At 49.9% G+C, this 25,635-nt stretch overlaps 1 protein-coding gene and 1 long non-coding RNA gene across 2 annotated transcripts in view; both read left to right on the plus strand.

Annotated features, from left to right (window-relative positions):
* Window positions 1-5,702, plus strand: part of LOC140690289 (uncharacterized) — a 103,063-nt gene extending 97,361 nt beyond the window's left edge. The window contains exons 2-3 of the long non-coding RNA XR_012065507.1: window positions 4,343-4,671; window positions 5,252-5,702. This is a non-coding gene — a long non-coding RNA (uncharacterized lncRNA). The remainder of the gene's footprint in view (window positions 1-4,342; window positions 4,672-5,251) is intronic.
* LOC116285969 (uncharacterized) overlaps window positions 1-25,635 on the plus strand; it is a 208,711-nt gene that overhangs the window by 168,154 nt on the left and 14,922 nt on the right. The window contains exon 6 of the mRNA XM_072951679.1: window positions 19,301-19,389. Coding sequence (XP_072807780.1) covers window positions 19,301-19,389 — 89 coding nt within the window. The remainder of the gene's footprint in view (window positions 1-19,300; window positions 19,390-25,635) is intronic.

Genomic DNA, 25,635 nt, shown 5'->3' on the forward strand with positions numbered 1-25,635 from the left:
GCGAGAGCTCTGTGCCATGGGACAGTCACTGCCCTCAGCCCTCCCCGAGGTCCCTGGTAGCTTCCATTCTGCTTTCTGTCTGCTTGAATTTGTCTATTCTAGGCGTCTCATGTAAGTGGAATTCGATAATATTCGCCCTTTTGTGCCCGCCTCATTTCACTGAGCGTAGTGTTACCACCAAGATCCAGTCACGTTGTAGCCTGTGTCAGGGTCCCATGCCTTGTGATCACTGGTTGATGCTGCCTTGTATGGACACACCGCGTTCTTGGTGTTCGCTCATCTGCCGATGGGCACAGAAGCTGTTTCTACATATGCATGTTGGTTTACACACTTGTTAAGTCTTTTCTTTCTTTTCTTCCTTCCGCCCTTCCTTCCCTCCCTCCCTCCTTTTCTTCCTTCCTTCCTCCCTTCCTTCTTCCTTTCCTTACCCTCTTCCTTCCTTCTTCCCACACTTCCTTCCCCCCTTCCTGCTTTCCGTGCGCAGGGGGGAGCCCCTTGGAGCAGAGCTGTGAGTCCCATGGATGCTGTGGTTTCATTTTGGGAAGCACCAGGCTGTGCCCGTCTGCGGCTGAGGCTGTGTTACATTCCCGCCTGCGACACACACGGGTCCCAGTTGCGCCACATCCTCCTCACCGATTTATTTGTTTATTTTTAAAAAGCCACTCAGGTCTGGGGTGGGGGCAACGGCGCGTGGCCGCGGTTGTCCTCGGGACGCAGCCCTGAGCAGGCGGGGCGCGCCGGCGAGGGGGGGCGTCCCAGCGCCTTCGCCGACTCTGGTGGGGGGCGCAGCGCCAGGCAGACCGCTCAGCCCCGCGCAGCCCCGCAGCCTCCGGACGGGGACGCGCCGCGCACCGCCTGCACGCCCGCGGGGCGGCGCCTCGGGAGCGCGGCGGGCTCGGCATGGCCCCGGCTGGTGCGGGGAGAGGGGTCCGACTTCGCTGCGGCTTAACGCGAGGCCCTCACGTTGCATGCCGATCTTTGCAAGGTTTAAACACCAGGTCTGACAGGACTTTTGTCTTTTCTCGCTCTTGCTCTGCTCCGTCGGCTGCCGCCAGCACCAGGAGCGCCGGACCCGGTGACTCCCTCGGAGCACGGGTGCGTCTCCACCACCGCGACCTCTGCCGCCGCGGCACCCGTCGTGCACACGTCTGCGTCCGCCCCCAGCAACACGGTAGGAACGTAGTGGCTTTTCTTATTCTCACTCCCTCATTCATTTTTTTTCTTGGTTTGCTCCTAAGTGACATATTAAAAATACAGCTTCAAGACTAATAGTCAAGGAGGATGTTTAAATCAAAACACAAGTTGTAACCAAGGCTCATTACTTCCCTCAAAAGGGAGGACTGTGGCCGTCAATGCAAGGGCTCCTTTAAAATTATGAGCAATGTTTCATGCGTTCCCCTTCCTCTCTAATATGTACATGCATTTGTATCTTTTAAGTATTCACCTGACTTAAAATACGGCTTCCAAGACACATTTCTGCAAGAAAACCATGAAACACCAAGTCCTCCTGCTGATTGAAACCCACTTAGGATGGTCCCCTGCTGAATTTCTGCAAATTCCACAAATCTTTCGAAGGAGCCTGAGGACGATCACATTTGCAGCTGGGTTGGCTGGTTAGGGAGGGGGTTGGGGAAAAGTCAGGCCGTCGCTACTTTTTTTCCTGTGAATTAAGAAAAAGGTTACCCTGCACTTGCCCCTCTGTCGACGCGGGGGGGGGGGGCTCTCACCGGCGGTTGATTGAAGACCCTGCACCCTGACTGCTATTAAGTCACGTTGTTTTGTTCCAAGCAATTTTATAGAAACTCTTTAACGTGCGTCACTCACCTCTCAAAGCTGCTGTGCTCATTGTGTGCAAACCTGATGTCCGTGGACCACACCACGAAGTGTACAGACTGGTACCAAACGCAGGGTCTGCGCCAGACACAGCGGGTTTCACCGACGGTGAGGGGGAGAGGAAGCGCTAGGGCCACGCTGGGCGCGCACCGTCTGAGACGCCGGGTTGCACGACCGCAGCCGGGGACGAGGTTTAGTAAGCGCGGGGCCCGGCGCCCTCCCGGTGCGGCTGCTCGCTGGTCGCGGTGGACTGTTTACTGTCGGGGGTTCTCGTTGGTCTGGAAAGGAGAGAGCTTTGTTTTAGGAACGGAGCGCTGAACGGTAAAGCCACCGCCTCTTTGAAGCTGAAAAATAATGTTTATTGAATTTGCACTGTTTCCGTAGCCCCCGGGTTCCCCCAAGGGCAGTCCTGGTACCACACCGAGGATTGAGATCCGTGGCTTCCGGGGCTGACGCCGCAGCACCCATTTGATCCTCAGGTTGAGCCCTTCCTCATGGTCTCTTTGTCCTCCAGCGTGACTGGTTTAGGAACCTCTGGAGGGAATTCCTGTGGAAGACGCTGGGAGATGCCGCCTCCGAGTGCCGCGTCTCCTGCGTCGCGCTTGGGGTTGGTGGTTGGAACGGCCCCTTCTTGCTGTGAGACTCGGGCTCAAGCCGGCGCCTGCGGGAGCCCAGAGTCAGGCGCGTGCGGGAGCCGAGTTCGGGCTCTGCCCTCCGTCCCTGGCGCAGTCCTGTTTCCAGACCTCCTGTCTGGGAGATACTTAGTGTCCTCGTTTTTTAAGTCCAAATGAACTGAGGGTTTCTCTTCCTCACAGTCAAGGGCATTCCACCTGAGATATTAAATATTTTATTGCAACTAGCCATTGTGAAATTCTTAACTGTTTGGAAAAAATGCTCAGCGGCTTTGTTAAGGGATTAATTTTCAGAGATGGAATCTATTTCTCAACATAGAAGATACAGAGTGTGCAAAGCATCAAAGCGTACAGCCCACAGGTGGAGCCCCGCGTTTGCCTCTAACGTGTACGTGCACTTGTGATTTTTTTCAGCTCGTGCAACTTAAAATCTGTCTTCTGAAGAATATATTTGCATATGAGAAAACCACAAAATATGGAACACTCCTGCTGACAGAAGCACAGTTAGTCCTGTCCCCCGCTGAATTTCTGTAAATGCTGCACATCTTTCACAGGGATCTGAGGAGATGTATTTTCAGCTCTGTTCACTCCCCTCGTGGGAGAGGGAGTCGAGGAAATCTCAGAACATTCTTCTTCTTTTTTTCTGTGAATTAAACAAATAGGTTATGCTGTGCTTGCCTCTTGTGGGCTCTCACCGCCTAGTTGGGTAATTTTAATGACATGCTCCCCAACAATTCAGAATTGGAATGTATAAATTATAGAATGTCTACATCATTTTATAAAAATACGCAAGCTGTTAAACACAGGCATTTGCAGTGCGGTACCCGCGGCTTCCCCCCGACTCAGGCTGGCGCTCTGTTTCTGCACCGGTGAGGGCCACACGCACGCCTGCCTCCTGCAAGCACCGCTGGCGGCTGCTGGGGAGACAATCCCGTGGCGACGTGTCAGGGTCTGCGTGATGTGCGTCACCTGGGGATTATAGCCACAGTTTCCTGCCATGGTCAATGGTACCGTGGGAATTACTTTCTGAACAAAAAATAACACCCTTCTCTTTTCTGTAGACATTTCATCTTTCGGATCATTCAGATTTTCTGATTATTAACACATCATTTCCCATTAATTCCTATAACGTAGATGTTAGCATTTATTCCCCTGGCGTTACCAATTTCCGAATTATAAACAACCGTAACAATAGTATGGACACCCCGGTTAGGGCAAAAAAATACCCTTGTACAAATTTTGTCATCTCCTTGAAAAGAAGAAAAACAAAACAAAACACATTAAATGTCCTGGGTTAATACTTTTCATTTCCCTGGGGGTGCTCTGCCCTTCGAGTTGTAATTAAATTACTCTGATTTAATTTTAATTACAGACTGTTATTTTCAAGGATTATGTCCTGATTTTCAAAGGCTCTTGCAAGGGTACTTTGTGTTTCCTCTAAATATTTTATGTCACACATGGTCCACGTGAGTATGTAGTCCACAGCCAGCCACGTGTTGTTGCTCGCATCCTGCATGCCCAGCCATCACCCCACTCCGCAGCTGGTGCCAGCTGTGCTTGGAGGAAGGAAGAGGGCAGGATGTCGCCTCTAGTTGCAGATGAAAATGCCAGGCTGCCAAGTCGATGTACCCTGCTTTCACAACAATGCAAGTGTCTATGTTTAACCACGCCACCATTGTCCTCAGTCAACACTGAATTGTTTGGAAGAGTGGAGTTGTGAAAGTTATGTAAAATGGACTAACATCTCTTTCAGAACAAGCTTGGATGGACAGCAGCTGCTTTGTTTTAAGTGGGGGATGTGGGAACACGCTGGGCGTTTTCTGTTTATGACGCGTGGAGGCAAAATGTCTAACAGCTTTTTGTCTGTTTCCTTATAGATGCAGATCGCCCAGTCTAAGTCCCTTCCGTAGGAAAAACAATCCTCCATATAGGTTTTTCCTTCGTTTTTTTATCCCCCAGAAAGTGGAGAAAATCGATTGAAACTCCTCTTGTGCTGTAGAGCGGAGGCTGCGCTTAGGATCAGGGCGACCTGCACACGGGTGCGGGCCTTGGGCCCACGGACCCTCAGGAAGCATCCTGTCAGAATCCTGAAGACGAGAGCCTGAGGGGCATGATCAGCCGAGTGAGCGCGCGGGGTCCTGCCTGTTGTTAGGGAAATGGCAGGCCAGCCAGGAGACAGCACCGCTCGGAGGGCTGGAGCACTCAGGTTTGTCACGCTGGCGGCTCGGAGGGGCTACGGCTCCTGAGCTCTGAGCGCCTCCAGAAGTGTGAGTGAGGGTTTTGCAGGGTCACTTCCAAGCTCGGGGTCCATCAACCAATAGGGTGAGTGCAGCGAGGCGGTGTCACAGCAGCGGAAGCAAAGGGTTGCTTGCAGTCACCCGAAACCGGTCTGCAGGGTGAGACTTAAACTCCGTGCGTTAGCCCAGCCCAGCTTGGCCCAGCCCAAGCGTTTCCTTCTCACTGTCACCTCTGTCGTGAGGGCTGCTTCAGTTATCTAGAGAACACACCTCTGCAGCTTTTTATCAATGCAAGTTTTCTAACGCCCTTCAGGGGTTTGCATGTGTGTGAGTGTCTTCGTGGGAGGATCTAGTGACTGCAGGGCGCGAGCTGTGAGAGGCATTTCTGAGCCCTCACCGCCGTCCCCCCCTGGGGTCCGGCCTGTAGAACCCTGCGTCCCAGGCTGTGCTGAAGTGACGGCCTGTCCTCGCACGGCTGGAAGCTGAGTGACGTTTAATGTACACTTGGTGATGTGTTAGCTGCGTCTTGTTTTATACCTGCGCTTTCAGGGGCCTCCACTGCCGTGTGCGCACCTCTCTCCCCCCGATTGGAGAAACTGCGTGTCAAGCCATCAAGTCATAAGCGGTGCCGCCCCACCCCCCACCGCCCAGTGAGGACCAGCCTGCAGCCGGCCTCTGCAGCCACTCACAGTGGTGCACCCTGAGGGGATCAGAACAAGAAAGGACAGGACTGGCCCTGGATAGCCAGGTGCTTGTCAAAGGAATGAGTTCAATGAGCCCAAATGCTTGCTTCCTCCCATACACAGAAAAGCACTAAATTCTTTAACTTGAGATGCCTGGTTTTCTTTAGGTAACAAGTAATCTTTTATTGTTCCAACTCCCTGGTCTTTGTTGTAAAGCTCCCATACATCCTAGCTGCTCCCTGCCTCTTCGGAGCCGTCCCTCAGAGCGACCTGAGAGGCTGTCATCATGGCTTGAGTCCTCAGAATTGTTCACCGAATAAAACGTAGCTCTCAACTTCTGGGTTGTACGTTTATTTCAGTCGACGCATTGTTTTGGGGGGAAGTGCATATAAGGTTACGAAATTTTACTTTTGAAGAACAAACACAAACTATTACCTTTATAATGTGAAGCAATGAAAATAAGTTTGGCAAAGTCTTCCTGGGTTGCGGGTGCTCACCGTAGGCATTTTTGAGTGGATTAGCAGGAAGAAAGCAGTTCTGCGTGCGACGGAGACCATTAGCATGTCCAGAGGGCTCTGAAGTCTCGATTGATCAGAAGTGAGCAAGGATTTAAAAGGGGAAGAAAAATCTTACGGAATTAGTAGATATTATTTTCCCTAAGGATTAGAATGAAAATCTCTACTTAATAAGATTTCTGGGCCCTGACATTTATTTAGGCCACTTAGTTGCATTCAATACATCATTTTAATTGAATGAAAAAAAAATTGAGCGTCTCTTAAAGTTTACTATAACCAGATTTAAGTACACATCTGGAAAGAAGAGCTTACGGAAGCGTCTTTACTACACTGGATGAAGCGTGTTATTGCAAAGGGATGCAGGGATTATAAAGATAAACCACAAAACCCGGCCTGAACTTCTATTATTGCAGAACAAAATACAGAGGAGGGGAAGACGGGAACGTGGGGAGAGCCTCCCCCTTTTGCACAGGCATGTTTGTAAATTAGAAAATTTGACACATTTCACGTAATTGACAGATTAACCCCCAGGTCTCAGGCCTGGGCCGCCAGTAGTCTGCCTTGTGCCTCTGAGATGTGCTCGCTCTGGACGCTGCAAACAAGTGCAGTCCGGTGGGGGTGCTCCCTCCCGAGCGCCGGAGAGCTCCTCCCTGCAGCAGGCGCCGCCGTCGCTCACTTTCACGCCAAGGAGCCCGCCGCTGTGCGGCTGGGCCGTGTGTTTCTTTATGCTCTCATCCGTTGGTAGACGCTGGGTTGTGTCCACTTTCTGGCCGTTAGGAATAAAGCTGCTACCAACATCTTCCACACGTCTTCGCAAGGACTTGGGTTTTCACGTCCGTTTGGTACGAACGAGCTGCTGAGTCTGAGTGGCTGCCTGCGGGGCTGGTGTCATCAGAGGTGGTGGGGGAGCCGGGGAGCGGGCCAGGCCCCAGGTGGGCTGGGGGGCGGGAGGGGGTGGCCCCGGGCTGGGGCTGACGGCGGGCAGGCAACACCTGGGGGCCGGCATCCATCCTACAGGTGGGACCTCGGTCCTGTTGGCTGCCCCCAGCCAGAGGGAGCTTCTGCAGCCCAGGGCGGAGAGGAGGGAGAAACGCTGGGTCCCCTCCTGCAGCCGCTCGTTCCGGAGCAGTTTCTGGAACAGAGCTTGGGTGGGGTTCAGGGGGCGGGGATGGCTCCCATGCCAGAGATCGTCTCAGTTCTTATAAATATTTAGTAGTTTTAACTGGACGATTATGCATCCACTTGCACTATGCACTTAGGATAATTTCTGGAAACTCTGGTTAGGTTTATAATTTTCACTAGCTAAATGGCCTTTGTTCTCTGTAAGTGCCATATCTTATTTGCTCTCTCTTCCTCTTTTACTGGAATCTAGATTTAGGCAAATTTTTTTTTAGATTTAGCACCAACAAACATGATCTATAAAATGAAAAATAAGGGAAGGGAAATTGAGATATGTTGTAATAACATTTTTGTATCTCATTGGAATTAATACATAGTATAAATATGAAATCGATTTTGCTACGTTAAACTGTAGACGGCAAATCCTGGAGCAACTCCTCAAGAAAAAGAGCACAATGTAGCAAAAAAAATTAAAGGAATGAAAAATGTTACATTGATTTTTCACTTAATGCAGAAGAAATCATTATGCACCATCAGATGGCTAAATAAAATTTTAAAAAATAGTGCAACATCAAATGTTGGCAAGATTGTGGAGAAACTGGATTCCTCACCCTTTGGCGCTTTCATTAAAAATCTTCGTGTACAATTGCCGTGCAGCACAGCAGCTCCACTCTTGGACCACATATCCCAGAGCAATAAAAAGTCATCCTCACTACAGTCCTACACGTGAATGTTCATGGTAGATGTTTGTTCACCACAAACAGAAAGTGGAAACGACCTCGATGCTCCCAGCAGCTAAGCTGTGGTGCGTCCGTGCCAGGGGTGGCCCCTCAGCTGTGCAAAGGAGCGCAGAACATAAGCCGGATGTAAGCGGCCAGTCTGAAAAGGTGATGTGCTTTGCAATTTATTTTACAGCAGTTTTGAAAAGGCAGTATTTTAGAAATAAAGGACAGATGCGTGTTTGCCAGGAGTCGGCAGCTGAGCAGGCCTGCGTGGTGAAGACGCCCAGGCGCACAGAGGGGCTGGTGGCGGAGTCGCTCTCCCTGTCGTTTTGGTGGGTGGACAAAGTGACACCTGGGATAAAGTTGCACAGAGCTGATCACACGCCCACGGATGAACACACTGAAACTGGGGAAGTCTGAGTGAGTGGATTTTACCAGCACAAACACCCTGGTTTTTATAGTGTGCTCTGCTTTTCTCTGCAAGGTATTACCTCTGGGGCAAAGTGAGCCAAGGATAGACTGTTTCTCCACATCATTTCCTATGACCACACGTGAATCTGCAGTTACTGAGAAATAGGCATCGTAAGGAACACAGCCCACCCGTGCCTCTAACGCGGGGCGCTGCTCCACCGCAGCCAGCCCAGGGGCGGGAGCCGGCGGCGGTGGGGAAGCTCACGCCGGGCTTCCTGCTGCACTGGGAGGTCGGCAGCCACCGGCACAGACCGCCAGGTCTCCCGCGTCTCAGCTTCACTGCCAGATTCCTGAGCAGGAAAACTGGTCAGCGACATCTGTTCTCCAAAGACAGGAGGATGAATAACAGGTTCTGCGGCACGCAGTGCACAGGCCCCGAGAATCTAGAATTTAGGAGTATGACTGGGGTGTCCACTTGCGAGGACTCTGAGCAGAGGCCCCAGAGTGTCCCGCCTCCTGAAAGTGGATGCAGCAGGGTGACGACGGTCCGAGTCCGGACTGAGTCTGGTCACGGGAAAGGGGCAGAAGTCAACCCGGGGCAGCAGGCGGCTCCCCCCGACGGGGTACATGAACTTGGGAAGGAAGGGGGAGGGGCCGCCACAGAGGTCAGCAGGGGTCGGGGAGCCTCCGGCAGCTGCGCAGGGACAGCTGTGAGACTGATGAGTTTCTTTTGTTTTTATGTGAAGATCAGTGGCTCAGAGAGGTTAACAAATTTGGGCAAAGCCCAGAACTGGCCTGCTGTCTTTGGGTGAAAATTAGGTGGCTCTGATCCTGTTTTTTTTTTAAAGCATTTTTTTTTTTCAAATAGCTGTACTTGTAACGGGAACTCAGACTGCTGGTTTTCTATTCATTGTACTGTTTTTTGACTGAAATATGTATATATATATATATATATTTTTTTTTTTTTTTGGTAAGAGTGACTGTGGATGACCTGATAGCCTCTAGCAGGTTGCAGTTTGCAAAACCTATTTCTAATTTTTAACTGTAACATAAGGCTTGCATATGTGTGGGCATCTTTAATATAGATATTTATGGTCAGTGTGCAAGGTAAATGCCTAAACTTACAGCTTTGCAAGTTTTCTATGTTTATATTCAAGTCATTATTCTCGTCAAGTTGCTGGCATCCCTGAGATGAAAAAGGGTTTGCAGACTTTTGAAACGCCAAGGCAGATTTCTTAGCAAACCAGGAGAGGTTACTGGGCTGTGAATTTTGTCCCCAGAGATCTCACAAATGTAGTTGGTTCCACCCTGGGCTGGTCTGCCGGCTTTAAAGGACGCGCCCTCCCTGCGTAGCGCCCCGTGGCATCACAGGACGCTGCTGAGATGCAGCTGAGAACATGACTCAATAGTAAGTAGCTCCCAAGAAGCCGGAAAGAGTCCACAGACTTCTGACACCTGTTGGCTTCTTGTCGGGGAGCCGGCCCGACTCTGCGGAGGCCGAGGCCGAGCACTGTCTCCCGAGCCCGCTCGTCGTGGAGGAACAGGGCTCCGGCCGGCACGGTTTCCGTGGCGCACGTCCCAGCCCCCGCCCTGCTCAGCTGCCCCCTGGTCTGGCCACGGACAGCGAGCTCTGCGTTAAGAGGGCTTGGTTTGTGTGTCAGACTTCAGGATGGCTGGGAGTCAGAGGTTTGTATTCTTTTCCCGTCAAGTGTAGGAAAAAACGTGTCATGAGAATTCTGAGAAAGCGTCTCGGTGAGAGTCCCCTGGAAGGCCACAGTCCCGCTAGCGCTGCCGGCGGCGAGGAAGGAAGGGCCGTGTCCGAGGCAGCGCGGCCGGGCGCTGTCGGGGCGCCAGAGCCCAGGCGGCCTGTGAGGGTAAAAATGAAAAGCACGTAGCACAGCTTTAAAGCAAATGGTTGAATGTACTCAGAGCTAATGTTTAAATTTATGGGGCAACGGAAATTTTTTCTAATGCGAGCCCTGAAAGACACATGTGAGGCGTTACACTGGTTTTTTCCCACACTAATTGTTGAATTAATGCGATGAAACTGCTCACGGTGCTGCTGGCTTCTCGTCTGGCGCCTCAGTGCTTTCCTCCCCCCGCCGATCACGGGCTCTGCACGAGGTGAGATGCTGCTCCGGTCGGCTACGTGCCGGGCAGCTCTGTTAGGCTCCGGCCAGAGATGCCGACAGGGTGCCTTTGTTCGCAAGAGGTGCAACCTTTATTTGACTATAATGCGTGGACCCTAAGACTTGGCTAATAAGCCAAAGAAGTGGATAAACAGTTTTATTAGGCACTAAAGATTATTACAATGACCGTGACCTGTCACCTGTTTAACAGGGATTAAATGCTCAGTGAATCTCGTCATCTCAGACACTGCCTTGTTCTTGCAGTGCATTATGTAACTGCCTCCTTAAGGGGCGAGTCAGTGAAAACTCTGAATTGAAACTATTGCAATGTAATTGTCAATCATTGCAATTGATTTCATTGCCCGTGTTTCTGAACGTCCCAGTGACTAACTGTGGACTCGGCACTCAATGGCTTTATTTCTGGTACTTTGCAATGAAAATCTGAGAGAAAATTGAGGCAGAAAATAAGAAAATACATTGATATCAAAATGAATAACAAGAGAACAGCTGATTCGAACACAGCATCATTGTCGCCCCTCCCACACACGCGCGAGACACACACACACACACAGGGAGCCCTTCCTGTCACAGATCTGCAAGTGTCCCCTGTCATCCCGTGCTGAGGCCACTGCAGACTCTGGGTGGAAGTGTCCTGTGATTAAGGAGTTTCCAGATGCAGGAATATTTCGTGCTGACACCATTTAACAAACGCACTGAGAAAGCCTCATGAGGTGCTCGACTGAAAAAACACACATCTTCTCATGAAACATGATCCTTTAATAAGAAAAATTTTCACTTTTTATATATTAAAAAGAATCAGACATTTTTCTTTTTAATCGTGAAACAAAACAGTATTTTCTGCTTTGAATAGGATCACCGTGTTTTATTCAGCGTGTTAGTCCTTAATTCAAGTACTTGAATCTTTTATATGATGTCTGCGAAGACAAATACAAAGGTTGCAAACTGGTCCAAGAAATGAAACAGGGCAAAGCGATTACAGTCCTCCGTGACTCTGGGCTACGTGCTGTGACTATACAAAGTACATTCATGCTGCGGATGGTAGCCAGTTTTGATAATACGGTCTGTGTGGGATTTAATATTCAGCGTTTCCAGTTACGTTAACAAGCGCTGACTTACTGTACAGCGTCCACTATACTGTACAATCACTGCAGATACAGATATCCCATCCTCCGACCCCAAAGCTTTCTGTTTCAGAAGAAAATATGTAAATAAACTAAAGTTACAGTCATTCTTATGTCAAATATTGGGTAATTTAGTACTTATGCACCGAACCAATGCGGATCATGCCGTACGAGAGAAATAGTGTTAAGAAAATAGACAGGAGGGAGGAATTGATTTGCTTTAAGGAGCTGGAGGAAGACTTTATCGAGAACAATATTTCAGCCAAGCCTTTCATGGTTAATGGACGCTTGAAAGGTACATAAGGGAAGTAATGAATGTGCTCTTTGCACATTTAAAGAGTCCAGTGAGAAGTGTGTTGACGATTGGGTTCTGTGAGCCTCAAACAGAAAAAGACACAGTTGGGGAGGGAAGGTTAGAACCAAAGCTGGGAGCTCTTTTATTCCTGGTTGCATGATCTGCAGGTGCCTTCAAACGGAAGGGACAGTCACCAGGAGACATTTGAGGTCTGAGAGTCTGTGAGCAGCTGCATGAATTTATAAATACTGCAAGAGTATCGATTGATGGTTCACAACTATAGCTTCATTTTTTAGAATCATAAGAGAGGTGGTTTTAAGAAAGAACGCAGTGAGCTTAGAAGTCCTCACTCCTGTCCATACCACAGAAAAAGTTATGCAAAAGGTAAATTAATAATTTTTTGGGCCCATCCAGGAACTGAGTTGCCAGGTAAAAAGCTACCCCCAAATTGGGGGCGATGGGAAATCCAGAGTCACAGCCGAGATGTGCTGACCTGGAGCAGAAGCTGCTGTAGCCACAGGGGAGCACGAACATGGAGCGGGCGGTTGTGACTGACTGATGGAGGCCGGGTGTGGACTAGTCTGAAAGCGGGAAGGTGCTGGGGGCCTCAGTTCTTCTCCACGTCTCAAAGTGGAGAACCCTGACAAATTCTGCGCGTGCTGGGTGGTCGGGGCCAGTGCCAACACTTACAACCGTGCCGATCGTGTTGACCGCTGGCACGTGACAGAAAGGGCCTTTACCTCTGGTTTTCCTCCTTCAGCCCTAAGCCCCGTCTCACTGCCAGAAACAGACAGATGACAGTGGGGGGACATTCTGTAAACACTGGCCGGCACTTCTCAAAACCATCAAGGTAATAAATTCAAGGGAAGTTTGAGAAACTGTCACAGCCAGACGGGGCCCGTGGAGAGCGACTGCGAGTGTGATGTGGCTTCCTGGGTGGAACACGGGAGCCAGAAAAGGACATTAGGTAAAAAGTATGGTGATCTGAACGAAGCATGGGCTTTAATGAGGGCCGTGTCAGCACAGTATCATTGCAAGACCCTAATCACAGGGCCACTAGCTCCGCCTGTGGGTTAGAGAGAAGGAAACGCTGAGTGCGCGCCTGCAGTCCATCCAGCATGGCCCTGGATGAAGAGAGTGGACGGTGCGGGGCACCTACACTGGTACTGTCCTTAATAGTTTCAAAGCACGGCTCCAGGGCTGATGTGGAAAGGAAACGTGTGAAAATCTGGCTTTGTGGAGATTAAATTAGACCTGTTCAGAACAGAAAGTTAGGATCTCCTGACATTCTAAGGATATTGTACATAAAATAGTTAATTAGAATTCTATCTATATTCATACAGTATTACCTTGTTTTCCCATGTCAACTTTATTAAGCTACCTTTAATTACTGGATCCATTTCCTAAAAGCATTTGGGTTTTTATTATACTAAAAATTAGTTTTGTCCTGATCCATCTTTTAATACTGAGTCTTTTAAACAAATGCTTTCACAAGCTCAGGTTTTATTTTCCATGTGAAAACAAGAAGCCTGCGTGGCTTCAGCCAGTGTTAACGTCCTGCTGTGGCCTTTCTGTCTTCTGAACCTAATTCTCCATGAGCAGATTCTGCCAGCCTACATTTTGTCAAGATCTAAATTTGTCTCCTTTCAATCTTGACTCAGTGGACTTGACCACACGCGGTTCACCCATTGCCAGTTTCCACCTGAGGCTGTGCGTGTTTACTGATGCGTTCCTTGGGTTTGAACATAATCTGAAAGAGAAATGAAGACAAAGATGCAGATGGAAAGGAAGGGATAATTGTTCTGAAGAACTGGTTTAAGCTGAACGAGAAATTTCCCGTGGAAAGTGTTGTGGGATCCAAACGGCAGGGTGAGTTTACGCAACACACATGCAACACATTTACTAAAAACGCTGCCTAGGTCCACACTAAATTTATGTTAGTGATCGCCTCTCAGAAAAAGGAAAGAGCAGAAAGAGGAGGGTTCCTTGCTCTTTTACTGTTTCTGGCGTCTTTTATGACATGATTAAGTAGTGCCGTACGCTTCGTGAGTGCACACTGAAGAGTCTGTTTCTAAAGTGTATCGTTCTTACGTCAGTATTTGGTGCCTTCTGTGAACTGTCGCACGTCATTCTATCCAATTGATATTCTGAACTTTATTTGTTCTAACAAAGATGGAATATAGAATTTTGCCCAATAGTTTGTATTCTGAGGACGTGTGGTGCACTGTTTATCTTCTCCCACTGGTGTAAGTAGCTTCGTAACAGCTATGTGATTACCTGCGACGCAGAGGCGTGTGGCAGCTACTTCGCACATCCCACCAGGAGTGTCGTTGGAAAGCGTTTCTCGTGCTGACCGACTGCTGGACTCCACGCCCACGAACTTCCCTTCAGGGATTTTCCATCTAGCTTGTGTTGTTTATTCCTCTAAGTTGATTTTAGAAATGCAGTTTTACCTTTGAGAGCAGCAGTCTCTTCCTAATGTATTGATTGTCCCAAGACACCAGACCTAACCGAGGTAACTTTTTATTAAATATCCATATATTTGTAAACACCTATGTATTTAATATGTAAATATTGAGTCTCTTTCTGGATTAAATCTTTGCTTCTGTTAGCCTGTTTTTCCTATCTATGTAAAAATTCCACAGTGTTTAATTATGTCTTTATAATGATCTTAAATTCTTGATACAAAGGAAATTGTCCTTTTAAATTTTTTTCTAATTATTAATCTTTAAATTTCTGAAAATTTTTTTAGTTGGCTCCCCTGAAACATAAGTTCTTACATATTAAGAATCAGTGTGCTTTTTGTTTTGAAAAGTCTGTTAATGTTTTCCTCCATCTTTTCTTTCTTTTTCTTCTTTTTTTTTTGTTTTGCATTTAACTTGTGAATTAATGTTAGGTTCATCACATCTTTAAGTTATTAACTCTTTATACCAATAAACATGGGAGAAAAATATCTTCTATGATTTTCAAAAATATGTGGTTTCATTTTGATTCTTTCTCTACCCACATAATTCTGTCCCACCTTTTTAAAGGTTTAATCTTAAATTACTTACAGTTCGGTGTGTTACTATTATTAATATCATAATGTTGTATTTTATTTTCTAATTAGTTATTTCTCCTTGATTCACTCACTCCATTTTAAGATTTCATCTGTTTGTCAGCTAAAAGAAGTCACTGGGCCCATTGGCACCAAGTGGTGTTGGAAACGTAGCCGCCTCTTTCTGCTCCTGGTCTAGCTCTGCACACATTCTGGGCATGCGTTTTCCTATTCTTTTCTGTGATTATGAAAATAATATACACACTTAACTTTCGTTAGTGCTTCTGTGCCTCTTATTAAAATGGGCCCATAACGTGTGCGTTCTATTTCAACTGAGTTGAAACCCTCTATTTAATGTATATATGTAACATTCCCTCAGATTTCCCGAATGTATTTGACCAAGAAACTCATTTTCACAGGTTACTTGGTGACATCTATCAAAATACTAATCCCCAGAAATCCTCAGGTCACTTGGTGTCATAAATCGTGAAATAAAGACCCAGTCACACACTGTTCGTTTCAGTAAATGTGCATTTTATGCTTGAAGTGTTAGTACCTATTACCAGGTACAGGAATACCTTTATGACGTTTGCGTACTTGCAGAGTGACAGCAAGAGACAGAAGCAGGCCATTTTACCCCCAGGCGTGGCGTAGCTTGTACAGAGGATGCTGTGGGTGAGCAACAAGCACAGGTGGGGTGGCTTGGGCGGGGCGGGCAGGGGGCATCAGCGTCCTCTGCGGTCGGTGCTACCTTGTGCCTCAGTCAGCGAGTGGGAACAGCCAACGGAGAAGAGGCCAGAGTGGATGCAGCTGCATGAGCAGAAGCCGGAACCAGAACCCCAGGCCGTCTGGGAGGGAGGGGCAGCGAGGGCCCGGTGGGGCATCAGGGCCGAGACTCAGGGCCTGCTGCGGTGGCATCGCCCGCCTGCGTGTCTGGGGACAGTGGGCCACCTCTCTGAGGTTTCACCAGGGGACTGATGTGGACAAATTTTTAATGAGTCCATGGTTTACATCAGGGTTCACTTGGTGCTGTACATTCTGTGGGTTTGGACCAAAGGATGGTGACATCTCCATCTCTGCAGAGTCGCCCAGAACGCTTCCACCACCTTATGCATCTCTGTGAGCGCCACTTGTCCGTAAGTAAAATATGTTAATCAGCACACGTTGTTGTGGAAGTCAAACCACGTCAGGGGAATAAAGTATTCAGCATGTAGCAGAGTTCGAGCTGGATACGGCCAACCGTGAGGATAATAAAAATAACATTGTGACAGAACATTTCCACTGCACCCATGTTCATAACCTCATCGGTGACTTTTGCAAAACAGGTGTCAGGACGTGGTAGGGACAGACATAGAGGTGGACTGGACTGTGATGTGGATGATGGCGGACACAGACTGTGCTTCCGAGAAGAAATCCCCCAGAGAGGAGCCCTGGGCGAGAAAGTTCAAGGGCATGGAGGGAGCCTGTTTCTTCTGTCTGTTCAGGGCAGAGACTTGATCACGGGCCTCTGAGAGGAGCTAGTGGACTAGCGGAGGGGAGGCTGGTGGTGAGGACAGAGGAGCTCAGGGAGGCCAGTTGTGCCAAACCCAGGGCCTCTCCACGCCTGTCTCAGGGTTAATTAGTGCATCGGATTTAATGAGCGAGGGCACAAGAGGGGTGATGGCCTTGGGCTGGTGGCAAATGCAGGATCTAATTTTGCTGAACGAATGTTGTCTTTTTTAGTTACTTTTCATTTGCTTCTTTAAAATACAAGCAGCATTGATTTTGTGTTCAAACACTGTACAAAGGGAGCAGTTGCCTGCACACAGCCCCGAAACATGCAATTAGATTTCCAAACTGTGAAATGCTGATAAAAACTGGTGTCCAACAAGAAAATTCATTTCTCATGGTACTTTCTATAATAGCAGTTTCTGGGGAAAAAAATTCCGTGTGAAAGGTAATCGAAGTCAGCCTGAGTCAACAAGAGAACCCCCACCCTAAGTGGGAGCCTAGCCACTGCCCGGTGTGTTCCTGGTCCAAAGCCCCCCTGCTCGTGTCAGTCAGGCGTGACGTTCCTGCTAGCCAGGACCCGTGTGTAACAAGTTCAAGATCTCATATTAAAGAATTCACATGTGGCACTTTAACTTAATATGTTAAATGTTAGGTTTGACCACTTATGACTCTGCATTAAAATATTTCTGCGGCTCGGTGCCCCAGTCACCGCAGATAGTGCCCACCCAGAGGAGTGGGCGTGGTGTTTTACATTCTTGCAGAAATACCGTACACGTCCTGAGTCTCGTCTGGACCCTTCTCTAACCTGGTTAGACTCCTGTTCCCTCGTAAGTTACTGTCATCTCTTCTAGGTTGGTTTCTAGGAACCAAACCCCAGGCTCTTTCCTAAAAGTGGTGAGGAAGATAAACGGTGCCATTTTCTGCCATAATCAAAACTGCAAGAGGCTGTAGCAGAAGCCAGGCTAGCCTCGTTCCCGGCTGTGCCCACGTGATGAGTAGCCGCCTCTGTGATTGGCACCCCCAGCAGCTCTCACCCGAGACACAGCACCTCAGGCCCTGACTGCACTGCCGCCCACAAAGCTGGGAAATCTCTTCTGTCGCCTCGGCCTCTGACGCTGTCCTGGGGCCTCTTCCTCTCTCCTCTCCCGCGAGATTTCAAATGAGTGGCTGCTTTATTATTTCCCCAGGGGCCTCTTAGCGAAGTTGGCTTTTAAACATTCTCAGGGCACGGCAGTGGCTTTCCGTTCATGGATTTTCTGCGTGGCACCACAGGTAACTTCAGAGTTAGACCATCTGCTTGACCCTGACCATGGCAATGCCGGTCTAATGCACGTGCACACACACACGCACACACGTTCAAACATGCATGTACACACGCACACACGTGCACACGTACACACATACGCACACACACGAGGCAGAAAGAGAGACAGCTGCAGTGCGGCAGGTGGGGTTAGGAAAGAGTAAACCTTGTTTTCTTTTGTCTCCCACGGTGCTCCGGCCCCTACACTTTCCCAACGAGTTGTTTTTGGTTTATCTGGCAGTCATGGATTTTCCATGAGGAGATATTTATTCCTCATTTTTTGGGTTCTGACTTCATCAGAAGTAACTGAGATGTTTGAACGAGAGAGAGAGAGAAAGCAGCTTTTGTCCAGGGGACATTAGGTCTGTTTTGAGTCATTTGGGGAGATAATTAGAACTCCAGACGTCAAGCAGCACTGTGTGGACAGCGGGCTGGCCCGTGGGGACGCCGGTGGTTGTGACCATTGCGCAGGCAGCGGCCCTGGTTCCGGGCGCGGGGCCCGGGGCTCTGCCCGTCCCCGCGGGGCCCTGTCTGGGTCCTGGCAGGGCCTGCGGTGGCCCTGAGCCCCGGTGAGGGGGCAGGTCTGGTCGGGTCTTATTACGGGAACTCATCCTCTCAGAGAGATGTGTCTTCACCGCCCTGAGGGGTTTGGAGAACCAGGCAGCGCGAGTTTGTAAATCAAATTCAGCCTCAGAAGCGGCACAGGGTCCTGCAGAGGGAGGAGCCAGAGCCCTGCTGGGGGGGGTGGTCCTGCAGAGGGCGGAGCCAGAGCCCTGCTGGTGGAGGGGGGTCCTGCAGAGGGAGGAGCCAGAGCCCTGCTGGTGGGGGGGGGGGTCCTGCAGAGGGCGGAGCCAGAGCCCTGCTGGTGGGGGGGGGTCCTGCAGAGGGCGGAGCCAGAGCCCTGCTGGTGGAGGGGGGTCCTGCAGAGGGAGGAGCTGGAGCCCTGCTGGTGGGGGGGGGGGTCCTGCAGAGGGAGGAGCCGGGGCCCTGCTGGGGTGTGGGGTGTCCTGCAGAGGGCGGAGCCAGAGCCCTGCTCAAGGGGTCCTGCAGAGGGAGGAGCCAGAGCCCTGCTGGTGGGGGGTGGTCCTGCAGAGGGTGGAGCCAGAGCCCTGCTCGGGCTCCGCCCGCAGCTCCAGCCGGAAAGCGCCAGGGCGCTGACTCCTGGAGAGAAGTCTTTAAAGACACGGAAGTGTAACTGGCATTTGTAGTCTGGTGTGGCTTATTGCTGGGTTTTGCTTCTTAAACAGTTTAAAGCAAGCTGTATCTTGCTTTTTCCATGAAACTGAATCGAACATGTCTTTATCATGTTTCACAAATTCCTTATAAATAACTAATATCTGAATGAAGTTAGATTTATTTAAGCTTTCCCAAAGTTCAGACATGCAGAAAGATTATAATTTTTTGCAATTATGATTTATATTTGCAATTTTTTTCAAATTAAATCCTTCTTCCTAACATAAATCCCTCATACTGGAATTACTCATTTTAAGTAATATTTGTTTATAAATTTAAACTTATTTAATATTTAATATTGACCTATATAATACTCATTTATTTTATATTTATTTATATTTAATATTTTATTTGTTCAATTTTAAGGTAAAGAAAAAATTGAACTTCAAATTTGACAACCACACGTGTTCTACATTAACATATAATTTCAATCCCGAATGTTCGGCTTCTACGGCCTCTGCACAATGAGTATAATAAGGAAATTTAACACTGACAAACTGCTGCTGTCTAACTTACAGGCCGTGTTTAAGTTCAGTGACGTGTCACAATATGGACTAGAACTCACCTGGTTCCGCCCGCAGAGGACACGCCCACTTCCCTTCTCACTGTGAGTCGTTTCTGATCTACAGTTTGCACAAGACACTGTGTACAGACAGGCATTCTGAAAAATGTTGAAATGACAATCTCAGAATGAAAGTAACATTTTAGATATTTTTAACTTTGTTATAAAATTAAGTTAAATCTCATTTTATTTTTTATTTTACTGTGGAACAGAAATATCTTTTCCAAGACTTGTGCCGACTCTCGGGTCAGCCCTTGTGAATCGATGTATCTTCACACTCTCTGGTATCTTTGCCTTTGTCATGTTTTTATGACCAAAAGTAAATGTGCCCCTTCGACACACACTGTAAAACTAGACACATAATAAATAATTTAAATGAATACATTTAATGAAAACCATTATTCTCCTGTAAGTTTTTTTAATTTAATAATTAACATTGGCTAAGTAGGGTCTTTAGTTAGCATTTTGAATTTGGGCCCAGAATTAAGGTTATTCCAAGGTCACAGCCTGTTTTGTTCAACTTTTAAACAAGGGCCCTCTCCAAGGCTGGCTGCTCTCTGACTTGAACATAGGGCAATATATTTATTCTGGGCACATACAGTCTCCCCCAGCGCAGCAGCACGGGCTGCTCCATCACTGCGCCTCATTAGGGAGAAGCCACGTTCCGCCTCTCACTGCAGGTCAGACACGGCCTGTAAGCTGAGGTTCTCTGGGCTCCCGCCCGCCCCTCTGTGGGTGGTGTGGTCGCACTGAACCACTGTGCACGGGACGCTGGTGTCGCGCCCCCGCTGCCACAGACCCTCACATTCCTGCCCTGCGCTGGGCTCCCACGGTCCAGTTTTCTACCCGTGTGCATCCTCCTGGACCAGGGGATGAGTTATAAGCCAACATTTGATTGTCATCTTCTTACCTTTTTGTTACCTCTTCTCTCCCATCATGCCACCTCCTTCTGCCTCACAGAAAGTTGCGTTTTTTCATTAGAGACTAGAGGGCTCATGGCTGTTTCCCAGGCCGTAAGCTGCAAAATGGTGACGCGGGGAGATGCCCGGGGAGGCGGATGTTCTGCAGTGCTGCCTTACCCAGGGGTCCCCACGTGGCTCCGGACTCTCACCCTCATGGGAGGAGGTGGGTACTATTCCGACAAAGGAAGGGGTCAAGCCCTTTTGGCTTCAAAGCTCATCTTCCGGGAAAGCTGACCTCTTGCCAGAAATGTACTTGATTAGAGAAGATCCCTGCCATGTGTGACAATGTGACAGCCAGACGCCTGCAGGCCGACATTGTCTGTCGGGCGGGTCGCAGGGAAGCCCACCCTGTCTGGGGAAGAGGCGACAGGCTTTGAGGAGGGGAAGGGGCGGTCACAAGGGACGGAGCTCAGGGGCTGACCCCGCAGCAGGGCCCGTGTCGTGCAGCTCCCATCGGCCAAGGTTTGTGAAGTCGACTGAGGCTGGGCGTCGTGCAGACAGATGGTATCTGATGAGCACAGATCTGGTGAGCTTTCTTCCTTCACGCCTGCCTGACCCTTCCCACCACGCGCCAGGGTCCCGCAGCCTTCCCCGGGCCTGCTGATCACGCTCCTGGAGAAGGAAATCAGTGCAGTTGCCCTGAAGCAAAGGAAGCCTCCAGGTGGCGCTCACAGTCTGGTCACGGGCTGGGTTACGGCTCCTGGCTTTTAGCGAGCGCCTCCGTTCTCCTGCTGCCAGACTAATTAATTAGTTTTACGACAGGCCTGGTATGTGAGTCTGGGATTTTTATACGATGACTTTATAGGATGGCCTATTTTCCTGGGTACTAGATAGGAAACCACGGACGAGGCGCGGGCCTGCCCGGCCGGCAGACCAAGCACAGACGGTTTAACAGCGGCGCAGAGTCCGTCACAGGACGACGGAGGGGTCCGGAGAAGCCCGAGCGTGTGCGCGCTTCCCCGTGCGCGCTGCAGCGCTTTGCAGCTCCACACAGGTACATTTAAAGAGAGAGCCCTGAGAATGTTTGTAAACGAAAGTGCTCCTCTCACGGCCAGCTGTCAGTGGCGTGTTCACGGGTGACCGTCGCCCCGGGGGTGGTAAGAAGCACGAGCCAGTTTAAACATGACTTCGGTCTCCTCCAGCTGGGCCGCCCGAAGGGCTCCCTGGGGTTTTGAGTCCTAATGCCCCCTTTCTGCCACCCGGAGTAACGGTGTTTTCGGGACTTCCTTAGATTACTTCCCCATTTTGCTAAACTCACCGTTTCCTTCATGTGTTTCTTCACCCTGACTTGCTGATTCACATATTTTCTAGGTTTTGGTGATGACGTCCACTCAGGTGAGGGGCGCTCTGGTCACCAAGTTCACGTCTGGGCACCACGCTCACTGTGCCAGTTCTTAGTGAATTTCCTGTGAACGTAAGGGTACTGGGTACAGACACATTTAAGTAACAACAGCGAAATAAAGTGAGAGACACCTGCAGCTACAGAAAAAGAGGAGCCATGAGGATCGAGGCAGCCACTTAGGAAGTGATTTGGGCTGAAGGTCATCCGTGGCCCCAGTGAGCTCCCTGTTTTAAAGGCAGAGCGAAGGCCGACAGGAGACGACAGTGCGGAGGCAGTCTCTTCAGATGACGCCAGTCATGCTGGCATGATTTTTGTCTGGTTTCCTTGAATCTCTAATTCAGAACTTAAGTGACAAGGTATCGTCACAAACCACAAAGGACGAGTGGATGAAGGGACCCGCCCCCAGGCTTCACATCTGAGTGCTGCCAGCGTCTGAGCAGAAAGCATCACAAGGAAGCCGTGAGGTGGATGATAAACCGAGAACAAAGGCCCGCAGGTGGCCAGCTACAGTGGGGCCGGCACCGCAGCTGCCGCTCGGACGACTTTGGCCAAGCGTAAAGCTGAGCCCAATGGCCCAACGTGGCAAGGACTGACGGGCCTGCGCTCTAGGACGCCTGTGACCTCTGACAACTGACCGGTTTCAAGTCCCACACCGAGGGGAGAGGACTCAAGGGGGAAACAAAGTTGAGCAGGACTGGGATATTAAAACAAAAGGAAGCAAAGTCCTGGATAAACTAATGGAGGAGACAGTTCCGGGGAACCTCGAAAACAGACGAGAAAACAGCGGCAGACGCAGGGCACTGTAACAACCGCTAACGAGAGAGAACATGAAAACGAGTATGTGTGTACACGTGTGCACGGCTGGGACACGATGCTGGGACCAGAAACTGGCACGTGGTGACTGGCTGTGCGCCAACAGGAAAAAATAAATAAAAACAGTGGCAGAGAGGCTCTAAGAAGTTAAAAAAGCTATACTAAGTATGGCCTCACGCTGACTTCAGGAGAACTAATTTTATGTAAACCGTGAGGCGCAGGAACATGTCAACATCTAATTCCACCCAGAGCCATTAAGAATGACAGCGGCAGAGTGCCGGCAACGAGGGAATGCCAGACAGACGCTCCCATAAGGCAGGTTAAATGTCACCGGCTGCTTCAAAACGTGCTGGGTGGAACGCACCGACGAAATGAGGGAAGAAATAAAGCCCAGCAAAATTAGAAAAACTCAGGAATAAAATAAAATATTTCAGACAGAACTGGAAATGAAAAACACATTTCAGGCTGAAGAAAAAATATCAGGAACACAAAAACAAGTAAACATAATGGAAGATGGCTTAAAGGAAAGAGAACATGCAGAGAAGGGCGAGTTTAAAACTTTGTAGAGAAGAAGTCAAGGGGCTTGCGGCTCTGAGCAGGGCGGGACAGAGCGCCGAAGAAGCAGAGGCCTGACGGCACAGCGCTGCTCACCCAGGGGAGAGGAAGACGCAGGCTCAGCTCAGCAGCGGCTCCCGGTTTGCGATGGAGACAACGTCCCTTCGGCAGCGCGGGGACGGGAGCCCACAGAGCCCGCGGCCCCCCGGGGTGGAGGGACGCAGGTCAGATTTCAGGGAGGACAGGTCGGCTGGGGCAGAGGATGGGGTCCCACGGGGCGTGCGCGCCCCGGCGGCCTGCGGAGGGTCCCTCGTGGTTCTGGCGCTGAGCGCTGGTCTGTGTGTGCATCAGAGGGACATGCGGAAAGGCCGCTCTCAGAGCGACCTGCGGGCTTCTAAAGGGGCGGTCGGGGGCACGAGCCGCTTTACCTTCGGCCCACGCGTCCCCCCAGGACTAGTGCACCGCGGTGCGCGTGCAGAACCTCTGCTTCGCCGGCGCGCGTCGGGTCGCTGATTTTACACATATTTCAGATTCGGGGTCAGACGCCTCCCGCCCCGGATCCTGCCTGCGCGCCCCGCCACGCCCACGAGGCCGGGCCTCCTCGCCTCTCCACGCTGTGAAGTCCGACTTACACACTTGGCTACGTTGGCACCATCTCTGGGGAAAAGCGCAGAGACGTCAGTACTCAGTAAAGTGACAACGAGAAACAACGCAGTGCTGGCCTTAAGGTGCCGCGTGACCGTGCGTCTGGACAGCGCGGAGCTGCACACGGACTGTTTGCAGAGCGGGGCGCCGAGCGCAGGCCGTCTGAGGCTCTGCGTCGTCCAGGCAGGACTTGCGACGTCTGCTACCTGCAGGCGGGGGGCTTCGCGCTCAGATCCGTAGGGGTGACAGGGCAGCGAAAGCAGCCTCCACGGAAAAAAGTTAATGAAACAGTTTCTAAGGGAGAGAAGAGACTGGAGGGGAATGAAGTTGTGTCAGGAGCACTGTGCTGGGGGAACTGCCCTCTATTTTCACTAAAGGTGGAACTGAAGGAGATTAGCTTCAACTGTAATGGAAGCAATTTGGCCTAGATATGACAAAGAGACTTTTTTCAGCGTGGGGGCTGCAAAAGAAAGTGTCACCAGGGGGTCCTTGGCATTTCATATTCTCAGATATGAGTGTTTTAAAGGAAAGAGTAAACAGATAATAATCTGCGACCATTACTGGGCTATAAGGGTTCTCTAAAGTACAGGGAACTAATGGAGAAACAGAAGTTCTCTGTTCCTTTCGTTCCTTTAATCTGCTCATCTAGAGATACAGGCATTAGTCTTGGACAAAAATCAGAGACGCAGGTGTGCTGGAGGAGAGGGGACCCTGTGCTGGTGTGTGGACCATGGCTTGAGTGGTGATTGTCACTTTCAGGCTGTTACGTTTTATTTTAATAACAAACATTGAGCATTACCAAAAAACCCCTCTATTTTGTCATATTTTCACCTTGAAAGAATGCAAGGCTTCCTTTCAAGTCTAGAGATAATTTTATTTTCCTAAGCATCAGCGTCTAGTGTTAAAAAGTGCACGGACGCCTCTGATGGTTGGTTCTTCTAGCTTCCTGTGCATGATGTCCCATTCTTCTGCGAAATCTGTAAGAGTGACCGAGAGTGAACTTCAAGCTGCGCATCATTTCTCCTGCATGGGTGGTTGTGTGGCATGTGGGTGACAGTCTCGCAGCTTCCTTCCAAGGGGACCGCAGTGGGGAGTGAGGGCGGAGCGGGTGCGGGAGCCTGGCGGCGCTGGGCCACGGGCATCACCACTGCTGGGTCCCAGGTCCGCCTGCTCTCCGGAGCTGTGTGTGGGCGAAGCGCTGTGCTGTGTCTGTGACCTCGCTTTGCGGCGTGCACTCTGTGGGAGCACAAGGTTGTGAGAGCCGTGCTGTGCCCTCTCCCTCTCAGTCTCTCAGCACGTGACGGTAGCCAGCCTGTTTCCATCACCAGAAACCCTCTTTGCCAGTGGGTTTCTGAGGCACGTGGTTTACAGGGGATACACACATCTGGCCATTCTGATGACTGGAAGATGCTTCTCAGGGGCATTGGTCTGTCACCCACAGTTCCTGGCTCCCAGCTGCCAGGCCCTGGAATTCTCTGACGGATAAGAGCAAGGTCCAGGTCTTCGGCTGTGATATTCGGTCTCTTGCCCTCAGTTCCTGAAACTGCTTCAGAACCACGAAGGTGAAAAGGGTGACTTGTTATTTATAACAAGTCCGTTTCCACCGTTACGGGTGTACGTTGATGAAGATGAACTTTGGATCCTGCCCCGGCTGGGGACTCGCCGTCAGGAGAAGCAGACGTGTGAGAGAGGGCTGGAACGTTCAGTCTCACCCCCGGAGCTCCAAGGAGGAGCGAGGGGCTTAACTCTGAATCAGGCATCACTGGCCAGTGACTTAGCCAGTCATGACAGTCATGGAGCCTCCATGAAGCCCCAGGGTAAACTTCCAGTTTTAAGATGAATAAGAACCAGGGATGTAATGTTCAACATGATAAATGCAGGTAACACTGCAGTACGCTGCAGATGAAAGTAAGAGAGCAATTCTTAAGAGTTCTCATCACAAGGGAAAAAGTAATTTTTCTTTTCCTTTAATTT

Source organism: Vicugna pacos, chromosome 29, assembly GCF_048564905.1.
Source record: "Vicugna pacos chromosome 29, VicPac4, whole genome shotgun sequence".
NCBI classification, from domain to species: domain Eukaryota; kingdom Metazoa; phylum Chordata; class Mammalia; order Artiodactyla; family Camelidae; genus Vicugna; species Vicugna pacos.